The sequence below is a fragment of the Odocoileus virginianus genome, chromosome 8, assembly GCF_023699985.2.
Source record: "Odocoileus virginianus isolate 20LAN1187 ecotype Illinois chromosome 8, Ovbor_1.2, whole genome shotgun sequence".
Lineage (NCBI taxonomy): Eukaryota > Metazoa > Chordata > Mammalia > Artiodactyla > Cervidae > Odocoileus > Odocoileus virginianus.
The window spans coordinates 21,717,634-21,728,880 of NC_069681.1; the positions used below are offsets into that span (position 1 = coordinate 21,717,634).

Here is an 11,247-nt window from a genome sequence, read left to right on the forward strand (position 1 = left end):
GGGGTGGGTTGTAATTTACCAGGGTCTCAAGGTTGTGCTTGACCAAATTGGATTAAGCCCGTTCCCAAGGGCTACCTTACAAGCAAGAAGCGATCATCAAGGAAACCTTTTGGACCGAGGGCAGCTCCCCGAGATCAAAGGAGCCCTGGTTGCCACACATTTCCATTTCAGTGGATACGGAGACTATATGCAGAGGCTGCTCAGTGGCCGATGAAAGCGTGACAGGTGCGAACGGGGAGGGGTAGATAAAAATGCCGTCAGGAAGGAAGCCAGCACCTCTTCTCGTGGGACTGTTGGAAAATTGGCTGCAGCCACAGGCCAAGCTGGGAAGCAGCAATTAGAGGGAGCCTGGGTCCTTTCACACTCTCTTTGGGGCCGGCCGTGAGACAGAGGGGCTGAATTTCAGGTAGTTTCAGCCTCTATAAATAGCAGCTACAGACAGAAACCAAAGGATCATCTTTATCGCCTACAATGAGTAAGGGCCCGCTGGTTATCTCCGCCACCCCCGCGTGGAGATGGGATTCTGTGTCAGTTCACAGCGTGAACATAGAGACCAGCAGGAATACACACTCTGTGTACAGAGCCACGTCTCCACGGCGGCGTTACCTCTAGTGGAACATTTTAGGATGGATTCAGGGCTAAGGGGCAGGAATTAACAACAACCGTGCCAGCAGAGACTCTGCTAGCCAGACTGGACAACACGTCCACCACGTTTATGGGTAAATCACACAACTGTATAGCAACAAAACTATTCACCGGCAGGCCATGGAACAGAGGTCCATCTGATGGGTGTGATCTTAAGGATTCAGATGCCACTCCACTCTCCCTACTTTTCTGCCACTTAAAGTGAAGTTTAGTCACATTTCCGAAGGCACCCGGGTATTTTTATTTCTCTTGCTCCACCTCTGCATTGCAGGGACGCTGTGAAGGCAAGGCGTCTCTGCCTCCGCTTTCATGGTTATGTGATTCTGGCAGGGATTTCAAGATAAGATGATGCAAGGTCCTGACTTAGCGTCGAGTTTAGGAGGAAGAACCCTGGGTGGATATGATGAGCACATCTGGTGTGGTACACAAGGGAAGCCCCCTGAAACTCAGGTGTGAGTGGAAGAGAAGAAACACTGGTTCCCAGGCAGCCACACCCAGTACAGTCGCCTGGGTGTCTCGTTCTCAGATCTTCCAGTTTCTCTGATGGACCCATAAAGTAGTATTTAAAATCTCCAGGGCTTCCCTGGTGGTCCAGTGGTTAAGAATCTGCCTGCCAGAAAAAAAAAAAAAAAAAAAACAAAGAATCTGCCTGCCAACCTAGGGGACACAGGTTCAGCCCCTTATCTGGCAGGATCCCATGTGCCACAGAGCAACTAAGCCCGTGAGCTGCAACTGATGAAGCCCAGGAGCTCTAGAGCACATGAGAAGCCACCATAATGAGAAGCCTGTGAACCGCAGCCTAGAATAGGCCCTGCCCGCCGCAACTGGAGAAAGCCTGCATGCAACAACGAAGACCCAGCACAGACAAATAAATACAATTTTTAAAAAGTAAAATGAAAAATAAAATATCCAGATGCTCAAAAAAAATTTTTTTAAAGCTTACAGTCCAAATACACACTCTGATAGAACTTACTAAGATTCCAGGAAGTATTAACAATAAAAATAATAGTAATAATCAGTTCAGTTCAGTCACTCAGTCGTGTCCGACTCTTTGCAACCCCATGAACCACAGCATGCCAGGCCTCCCTGTCCATCACCAACTCCCGGAGTTTACTCAGACTCACGCCCATCGAGTCGGTGATGCCATCTAGCCATCTCATCCTCTGTCATCCCCTTCTCCTCCTGCCCCCAATCCCTCCCAGCATCAGGGTCTTTTCCAATGAGCCAACTCTTCGCACCACATGGCCAAAGTATTGGAGTTTCAGCTTCAGCATCAGTCCTTCCAAAGAACACCCAGGACTGATCTCCTTTAGGATGGACTGGTTGGATCTCCTTGCAGTCCAAGGGACTCTCAAGAGTCTTCTCCAACACCACAGTTCAAAAGCATCAATTCTTCTGCGCTCAGCTTTCTTTATAGTCCAACTCTCACATCCATACATGACCACTGGAGAAACCATAGCCTTGACCAGATGGACCTTTGTTGGCAAAGTAATGTCTCTGCTTTTTAATATGCTGTCTAGGTTGGTCATAACTTTCCTTCCAAGGAGTAAGCGTATTTTAATTTCATGGCTGCAGGCACCATCTGCAGTGATTTTGGAGCCCAGAAAAATAAAGTCAGCCACTGTTTCCACTGTTTCCTCATCTATTTGGCATGAAGTGATAGGACCGGATGCCATGATCTTAGTTTTCTGAATGTTGAGCTTTAAGCCAACTTTTTCACTTTCCTCTTTCACTTTCATCAAGAGGCTCTTTAGCTCTTCTCCACTTTCTGCCATAAGTGTTAGTAATAATAAGAGCTAGTAATAACTAGCTTTTCTCCCTGGGTGTGTAGTTTGGGCTCAGTACAACTGAATCTTACGCCGAGAACAGCTGCTGTTCTGCCTTTTCATGAATTGGAACATCTGTGCAAGTGTGGAACCTCCGAAAGGTACTTTCTGGTAAATCCCTAGGTTGATGATGACTAGCACTATTTCCTTGCAGTAGAGCATGGCAACCCACTCCAGTATTCTTGCCTGGAGAATCCCCATGGACATAGGAGCCTGGTGGGCTACAGTCCATGAGGTTGCAAAGAGTCAGACATGCTGAAGCCACTAAGCATAGCACCGCACTGCTTCTATAGGATGCTGTAAACAGTACGTGCGAGAACTCTTTTTTCTTTGTTCCCCAGCTCCTCACCTTAAAGGTGGAGCTAAAAACATTTCTGTGAGGACAAGAGAGATACACCAGAGCAAATTAAAATTATGGCTCTTTAATGAAGTCTTTGTGGGAATCCAGAAGAGAACTGCATGCCATTGGATAGAAGAGAATCAATGTGTAACTCAGGAAGGGTTTTCCCCCTAAAATCTGAGACTCACAAAACATGAACTCATGTCTGAGTAGAGAGCTTACACAGCAGTCAACCCATCACACACTTGTCTAGACAGCCCTTGCCTCACTCCCACTCTGACTACAGAATGAATAAAGATGTGCTGTAATTTACAAGGCTGGTATTTTCCTATCAAAATTGACTGTAACCTATCTCCTTAGACATGGTGCTGTTTTGAGCACTTTGTAGATACATATCTTTTCCAGGAAACAAGTCCCTGCTCCCTTGGGCATGCAGATTATGAAGAATACTTTAATGCATGGCTTGAGTGTATCAGCTCTTACTAATGGACACGTGTGCGCTGCATTCTCTGTACATTCCTGGTTGCTTCCTTGGAGAAGACAGGGCAAACATAGAAGGTGTGGAGTCTTTTAAGGTTTTCTTGCCTCCTCTTATACGTTGAAGTAGCTCCAGTGTTCCACACTAGACCCTTGTACACTTAGGTATCCTATGTGTTTGGGGGGAAAGGGTATCATTTAACTCTCAGGAGAGTTCTAATCCAACTGTCCAGTCCCCTAAACCTAGAAATTAAGGGGCAGGAGAGGTAGAAAGATATAGTCAGCCTGGTTCATTAAGGTCCAGAGCAGCAGTTTTTGCAGAGAGAGACTGGGTCGGTTCACTGTGCTGTGGTTCTGGAGACCGAAGGCATCAAGGTGGGTGTGTGTGGTCTCTGTGCAGACTCGGTGCCCAGTCTTCGGGCTGAGCTGGGTTCTACCATTGCGTGCCTCCACACTGCCTACTCTTTGGGGAATTACCCATGGGGAACCCCTTTCCTGAGATCTTCTTGTGGACAGCGCCCCCTGGAGCACATCTCAGGAAGTACAGTATAAGTGGGGCTCTGAAGTCGTGTCTAGGATGGGCTGTATCCTCAATATGGGTTATTGCCTCTGGTCACAGACAGACAGAAACAAGCCATGAGCCTTCAGAAGAACCCCACCTCACAAACTTTCTTCCCTCAGCCTTTTTACTTTTACGTTTTTTGCCCAGCAATCAAGTTTGAGTTCTGCTTTTCTCTTTTCAGACACACGTGTCATTTTAACTACTTGTTCCGTTAAAAGTTTGAATCAAAGTTTTTGTATGTTCTTAGGTCAAATGTTTAAACTCTATTTTTTGGGGGGGGAGGCAGCACTTTTGTTTGGTAACTTCACAAAAGAACACATGGAATCGGTGCCATGACAGGTTCTTTTTGTTCTTGGTTTTCATGCATAGGTAGACAAGATGGTCTGAATAGGAAGAGGTAGGAAAGAATTTATTCGGGAGGAAAAAGGCCTCTCAAACTTCTGCCCATGGTATTTAAGACACAAAAGGTTTTTTCTCTGTCTACTGACCCTCCCACCTTCCTACCTTCATTATTTGTACAGCAAAAGGGTTGAAATCTAATATGCCTGCTTGTTCTCTACACAGACTTTGCATTGACACCTTAACTTGCTGAAAAGTTTAAAATATCACAGATGAAAGATGTCCCGCCTTGATAAATGAAGGCAGTTAGCTTATATACAAAGCTGGGAACTCAGCAGTGATCTGGTGAGGAGAGAAATAAGCTGGAAATCAGCAAGGCTCAAGTTCAAATGCAGAGCCCTGGCAGGCCGAGCACATAGGGGAGTTTAGTCAGCTTGCAGGACTGCCTGCAGGATCCTGGTTTATGTTCAAATGAGCAGTACTGCACACAGTAGGAGGTGCTGTGGCAAAGTTTCTGGGTATTAAATGAGGATGGCCCAGTGGGCTCCCGCCAGACTGCAGCGGTTTGCAAGCAGAGAGGAGCTGAAATGTGACCCATACCTGGAGCCCTTATTCAGCTACACTCAGACCAGGGCAGGTCAAAAACATCCACTTTGGAAGCATGTTTATGGTAAGTGATTGCTCAGGAAAAATCAATTATCTGAATTGATCAAGTAAATGTATTGGATCTCACTCCCCTTCATCCCCTAGGGGGATGAGGTCACCAAGAGAGTGACAGATAGATTCCGCTGACTCCAAAATTGAGAATGCTAGATCTGTAAAATGCAAGCCTTTAATAACTAAAATAGTGCCAGATAGACATGGGCATATGGAGTCTTCTCAGAATACTGGTAAATTCAAAGATGCATCATATAGCCTATTTCTGCATGGCATGTAAGTTCTGGCAAAGACAAGTACTATCTGGCAACTGGGGAAAATTTTGATATGGATCTTCCTAAAACATATCTGAGCACAGGAAAAAGTTTTGGAGTTCAAGTTCAAGCTCCATCACCGATGTGAGATACTGGGCCACTGACTTACCTTGCATGCAGCATAGGGTCCCCATCTTCAAAATGGGAATGACAGATTTGTTCCTCTAATTTCCTGAAGGCATCATGGGCAAAAATGGTTACATGGGATGGTGCTTCTAAATTGTTTGGCACCTGCTTCACAGGCTGTCCACAACCGCTATTATATAATTATTAATTTCAGATCTCTGTTCTCAGCACTAATATTGTGTCTGATATCCACAGATGTCTATCGATTGTCTGCTATGCTTCAGACATCCTCATACTGAGCCCTGGGATATAGGGGCCGACAGGCAGTCCCGTGGTAGACAGTAAAACAGTAATCAAGCAAATGAATGAATAAATAGAGTTCCTCAAAGGATGAACTGATCATTGAAATTTCATTTTTATTTGTAGTAAGCCGTGTTAATTTTTTTACACTTATATATTTATTTCTATGTCCTGTGCTCATTCGCTTAGTCCTGTCTGACTCTTTGTGATCCTATGAACAAACTGTAGCCCACCAGGCTCTTCTGTCCATGGAATTTTCCAGGCAAGAATACTGAAGTGGGTTGCCATTTTCTTCTCCAGGGGATTTTCCCGACCCAGGGATCAAACCCTTGTCTCTGGAGTCTCCTGCATTGCAGAAGGATTCTTTACCACTGAGTCACCGGGAAAGCCTCCCTATTTATATATATTTGGCTGCGGTGGGTCTTAGTTGTAGCATGCAGGATCTTTTTATTTTTTTTTTCAGTTGTGACATATGGGATCTAGTTCCCTGACCAGGAATTGAATCTAGACTCCCTACGTTGGGAGCACGGAGTCTTAGCCACTGAACCACCAAGGAAGTCTCAAGGCTGGGTTTTTTGCACCTTTTCTTCCGCCTCTTACTAACAGAAGATGCACTAAAAACTAATTTGAAAGTGAAAAGTCACTCAGTTGTGTCCGACTCTTTGCGACCCCACAGACTCCAGAGTCCATGGAATTCTCTAGGCCAGAATACTGGAGTGGGTAGCCTTTCCCTTCTCCAGGGGATCTTCCCAACCCAGGAATTGTTTCTTGCATTGCAGGTGGATTCTTTACCAACTGAGCTACCAGTTTGAGGCACCCTAAAAAATCAGCCACACCTCTCCCACCCACCTTCTCCCTTGGGCTGCCCTCGAGCACAGCCAGGACACCTTTTTCCATTGAGTGTGCCGGTGGCTGTGGTGTGCTGCTTTCTGTCCCATTAACCTCTATTTTGTCTGTCGAGAATAGCATCCCCCTTTGCTGAAAGCAGCGGTTTGCCAACCCGGCAAGCTTGGAGTCCTGTTTGATGGAGCATTACAGAGAGCAAAAGGGAAAGTTTAAAGGGATTTGCTTCTCTAATTTCCTGAAAGGATCACAGGCAAAGCTTGCCCTCTAGTAAAATGCTTTGTGTTTGCACTATAATAACAAGAATTTATTGCCACCACAGGGGAAAGGAGAGGCCAGGGGAAAATAGTCCCCTATTTCCTGGTTTTCCTTTGTTTCCATTACTACTCATGGACTACCGTGCTGTTTAAGGCATATAAACTTAAACAGCTGCTCTTTCCTAACAGCCTAATGTACTCAGAAAGACTTTTTCTATTACTGTAAAACACGGTGCTAATTTCTTATTATTGAGCATGCGGGTTTTACTATGGAAGGACTCATGCTCAGGAAAAAGAAAAATCTTTCTTCTTCTTTGGAGAAGTTCAAGATACATTTACATTGATAGTTTCATGGAAAAAATTACTTTCTATATCTAGTTAATTTTGTTAACTGAATTTCAGCAGACATATGTGTAGAATATACAAGGAATGGCTTCAAGAGAGTGCAACTGATGTGAGCAGTACTCAAGAATCGGTCATGCTAGAACATAAGCATTTGAAACCAAAGATGCTATCTATTTTGTTCCCCCCTGGGTCTCCTGGAATATTGCAACACACAGAGTGGGCGCTCAAGATTTACCTATGGATGTTGAATATCTCAGCAACTGGCATGCTGCAGTCCATGGGGTCTCAAAGAGTCGGACATGACTGAGCAACTGAACTGATTGTTGAATATCTCACATCTCTATATGCAGCCTAGATGAACATTTGAAGAGGAAATCTTCAGGCTTCTAGCTCTCAAACTCCAGAGGTGCTTACACCCAACCCCATCTCTTGCTTACACGAACAGTGACATCCCCATCTCTTACTTGAACAACACTTTGAAAAGTGTTGCTTAGTCGTGTCCAGCTCTTGGCAACCCCATGGACTGTAGCCCACCAGGCTCCTCTGTCCATGGGATTCTCCAGACAAGAATACTGGAGTGGGTTGCCATTTCCTTCTCCAGGGGATCTTCCCAACCCAGGGATTGAACCCGCTTATCCTGCGTTGGCCTTTGGATTCTTTACCACTGAGTCACCTGGGAAGCCCAGACAGTACTTTCACAAGACCCAAATTTGCCTACATTTCTCCTTTACATTCCCATCCCCGTGGTGCAGATACACTCTTCCCTGGCCTCTCACATTCATCTTCGGCTAACCCCTGCTCATCTGCCAGGTCTCAGCTTAAATTTCATTTCTGCTTTAAGGCTCTCCGTCACACAACCTCACTGTATAAAGTTCCTTATGATTTGCTGTCTTAGCATCCTGGATGTTTTGTCTTCCAAGCACATATCACAGTTATCATATAAATGTCTGAGTGCGTGTGTGCTGAGTCATTTCAGTCGTGTCCAACTCTTTGTGACCCCATGGACTGTAGCCCACCAGGCTCCTCTGTCCACGGGATTCTCCAGGCAAGAGTACTGGAGTGGGTTGCCATGCCCTCCTCCAGGGGATCATCCCGACCCAGTGATCAAACCCATGTCTCTTGTGTCTCTTGCATTAGCAGTAATACTCCTTGATGAGATGATTGCTCCTTGACACTGGGAACTGTATCATTTTCCAAAGTAGATTCCTAGCACCCAATGAGCCCTAGTCAGAGTGGTCACTTAAAAAATATTTGTTGATTTAATGGATGAATGAGAGAGAGAAAGAAAGTGGGAAGAAGGGAATAAAGAATCAAGGGATGGATGACTTAGTGTTTCTTTAGATTTGTCTAAATTTTATTGACACATCTAGACCTTAGCATACTGATCTTGACCATTGTTTTGTTTCTCAAAAGATGAGTGTGTGTGGGTGTGGGTGTGGGTGTGTGTGGTGTATGCATTTATATGTTTTTTTTTTTTTAAGTTAGGTTAAGGATTGGCCATATTTCTACATAATCCAGAATACCACAATAAATCCATATTGATTTAATAATGATTTACCTTATGAATTACCTAACAAATGAAAGTCTGTATATCTGAAATAGAGGAATCATTTTCTTTTAAATCATACTGAATGTTAGTTGCTCATTTTGGATCTTAGCCAGTTACTAAATTTAAACCACAAAATGTGTAGATCATGCACATAGACTAGGATCTATGTGTGGTTAGTAGCACTACTGTATAACATCCACAAACACTTCCAACAATGGCACACTTCCTAAGTACCTTTTTTTTCTTTGGCCTCACTCCACAGCATGTGGGATCTTAGTTCCTTGAACAGGCGCTACCTGCAGTGGAACTGTGAGTCTTAACCACTGGACTGCCAGGGAAGTCCCTTCTTGGTACCTTTATCTGGTGCCCTACCTTCCCATTTTCATCTGATAGACAGTTGGTCTGATGAGTGACTATATGTCTTATAACACAAATAAGAAAGACTCCATAAACATAGCAATTCTTAGGAATGACACACACACCCTTATCAAGACAAGGAGTTAATTGGCCTCAGGAAGAGGGTGGCTCAAGGAGGATGTGCTGAAGGCTCTATCCTGATTCTTGAGTCTTTCAGGGAAGGGCAGGACTTGGGTGGGTAGGTAGATAGGTGGGTGAGTTAAGCCTCCTACAGCCAAAGAAACTTCACAGAACCTTATCATGATAAAGAAAAATAAGAAGGACTGTGTTCCTTTGCTCTTGTCTGAAATCAGTGGTATATCTACTTTTCTATCCTGAATTGCTGTTATCACCTAGTAGTTACAGGAGGGTTTTTTTTTTTTTTTTTTTTTGGTAGATTCTTTCACTCACATTATCTTTCAAATGGATCACCTCCTTAGAGTGGCCCCTTTGCAAAAGCTGTGTCTATATTTAGGACTGTATCTCTATTTTGAAGTTTTTTTCTAAGGTACCTCATTATGCATATGAGTTTGAGTGATTTAAATCAAAATACCTTCATCTCCCCTATCCTGATGGCTGTTATTCCTCCTTTTCTTCAGCCATGGGTGTGAGCCTCGCAGCTGGGGAGAACTGGTTTCTGTCCCTTAGCCCGCAGGAGACAGAGGCCTTGAGGTCCTTCTGAAATGCAGACAACCACACTGGCTTGCTTCCATCTTGAGATAACTTTCAACTCTTATCATTCGAGTGAGACTGTATTTCTAAGGAGGATTTCAGTTTCACTTTGGTACACCAGGAACCCACACCTGGGGAGAAATGACAGAGCCTCCAGTAAAATCAGCCTGACCTGTGCCTGCTTTCTCTCCTTCTCCTGTGTCCCTAGGGAAGTGTGAAATCGGCTGGGCCTACTACTGCACGGGGGCGGGGGCTGCCGCCGCCATGCTGCTCTGCACGTGGCTGGCTTGCTTCTCCGGCAAGAAGCAGAAACAGTACCCATACTGAGATGGGGCCGCCACGCGCGGACCGAGGAGAAGCTGGGCCGCAGGACCCGAGGGACCGAAGCATCCAGCTGCTCTCAGAAGGCGGAAGAGTGCTTCTAGACCACATGATGCAAATGAAATGAAACCCAATGGAATCGGAAACATCATGACACTTGGAAGGGTTGTGCAAGATTTGCTAAAGAAATGTAGAGCATGGAATGATACAGAAAAATGGACCAAAGGCTAAAAATATTGCAGGGTGTTGGGTGTTTCTATTCCACAGAGTATTGTTGATGTAGAATACATACACACACAAATCTATATATGCAAACAAGGTCTTTTTTTTTTTTTTTTTTTTAGGATGATGACTCAGAGAATCAAAAGGGCTAGTAGAAACAGTATTATGTTAGGAAGCAGGGTAACCCAGAAAGGTTCCCTGTAAGTCATGGCACTTTTGAAAGCACACGAGCATATACAGACAAACTGATGCAATACACATACCCAGACCAGACATTTCAGTGGTTGCACAGACTGTACGAGATGTTTAGTGGTGCATTACTCCTCTGTTTTTTTTTTAATACACTTTTAAAATACAGTATTATCACTTTATAAAGCATACATTCAACCTAATCAATGGACCAATAAGCCACTTTATCAGTATTTTGTATACCCTGCATAAACTCTTTACGCCCTCAACATGTTTTCAGTGTTTATGCAGACCTTTAGAATTAAGCCTTTGTATTTCAATATTATTCAAAAATATGCAATATTTCTCTGAGTAGTTTCTGCTGTGATATTCTTACGAAGTAAAGGAGCAACTTTCTGTCCACCAAAGGAGAGAATTCAGTTAAGACGTGAGAGTAAGGAGAGACATTTTCCAGTCATTAGATCTTGTTTCCTTTCGTCCATTATTGTACTGTGCTGTACCACATTTATTCCAATATTCATTTTGTAAAAAGTAAAAAGTGCTATTTTGTTTGTATTTGAAAAGCTCTGTGAATAAATTCTCTCTTTGATCAATAGCTCTGTGTGTCATAGAGTGTTATAATTCAGTTATGGGATTTGCTTCTTAATTTCCTAAAGGTAATCTTTCAACTCCAACAGTTTTGTAAATTTTTCACTTTATTTTTAGGCCTCCTGTTCATTCACTCACTAGTCATCCAACCAGGCATTCTTCTTGGCACACAACGTACTAAAGGTGAAGTGAAAGTTGCTCAGTCGTGTCCAACTCTCTGTGACCCCATAGACTGCAGCCTGCCAGGCTGCTCTGTCCACGACATTCTCCAGGCAGTTCTACTGGAGTGGGCTGCCATTCCCCTCTCCAGGGGATCTTCCCAACCCAGGGGTTGAACCC

The 11,247-nt window shown here is 44.2% G+C and overlaps 1 protein-coding gene across 2 annotated transcripts in view; it reads left to right on the forward strand.

Moving 5' to 3' along the window:
* Nucleotides 1-10,915, forward strand: part of LHFPL6 (LHFPL tetraspan subfamily member 6) — a 223,379-nt gene extending 212,464 nt beyond the window's left edge. For both annotated transcript variants that reach the window (XM_020877172.2, XM_020877171.2), the window contains exon 4: nt 9,797-10,915. In XM_020877172.2, coding sequence (XP_020732831.1) covers nt 9,797-9,915 — 119 coding nt within the window. In that variant the 3' untranslated portion in view covers nt 9,916-10,915. The remainder of the gene's footprint in view (nt 1-9,796) is intronic.
* Nucleotides 10,916-11,247: the final 332 nt, after the last annotated feature.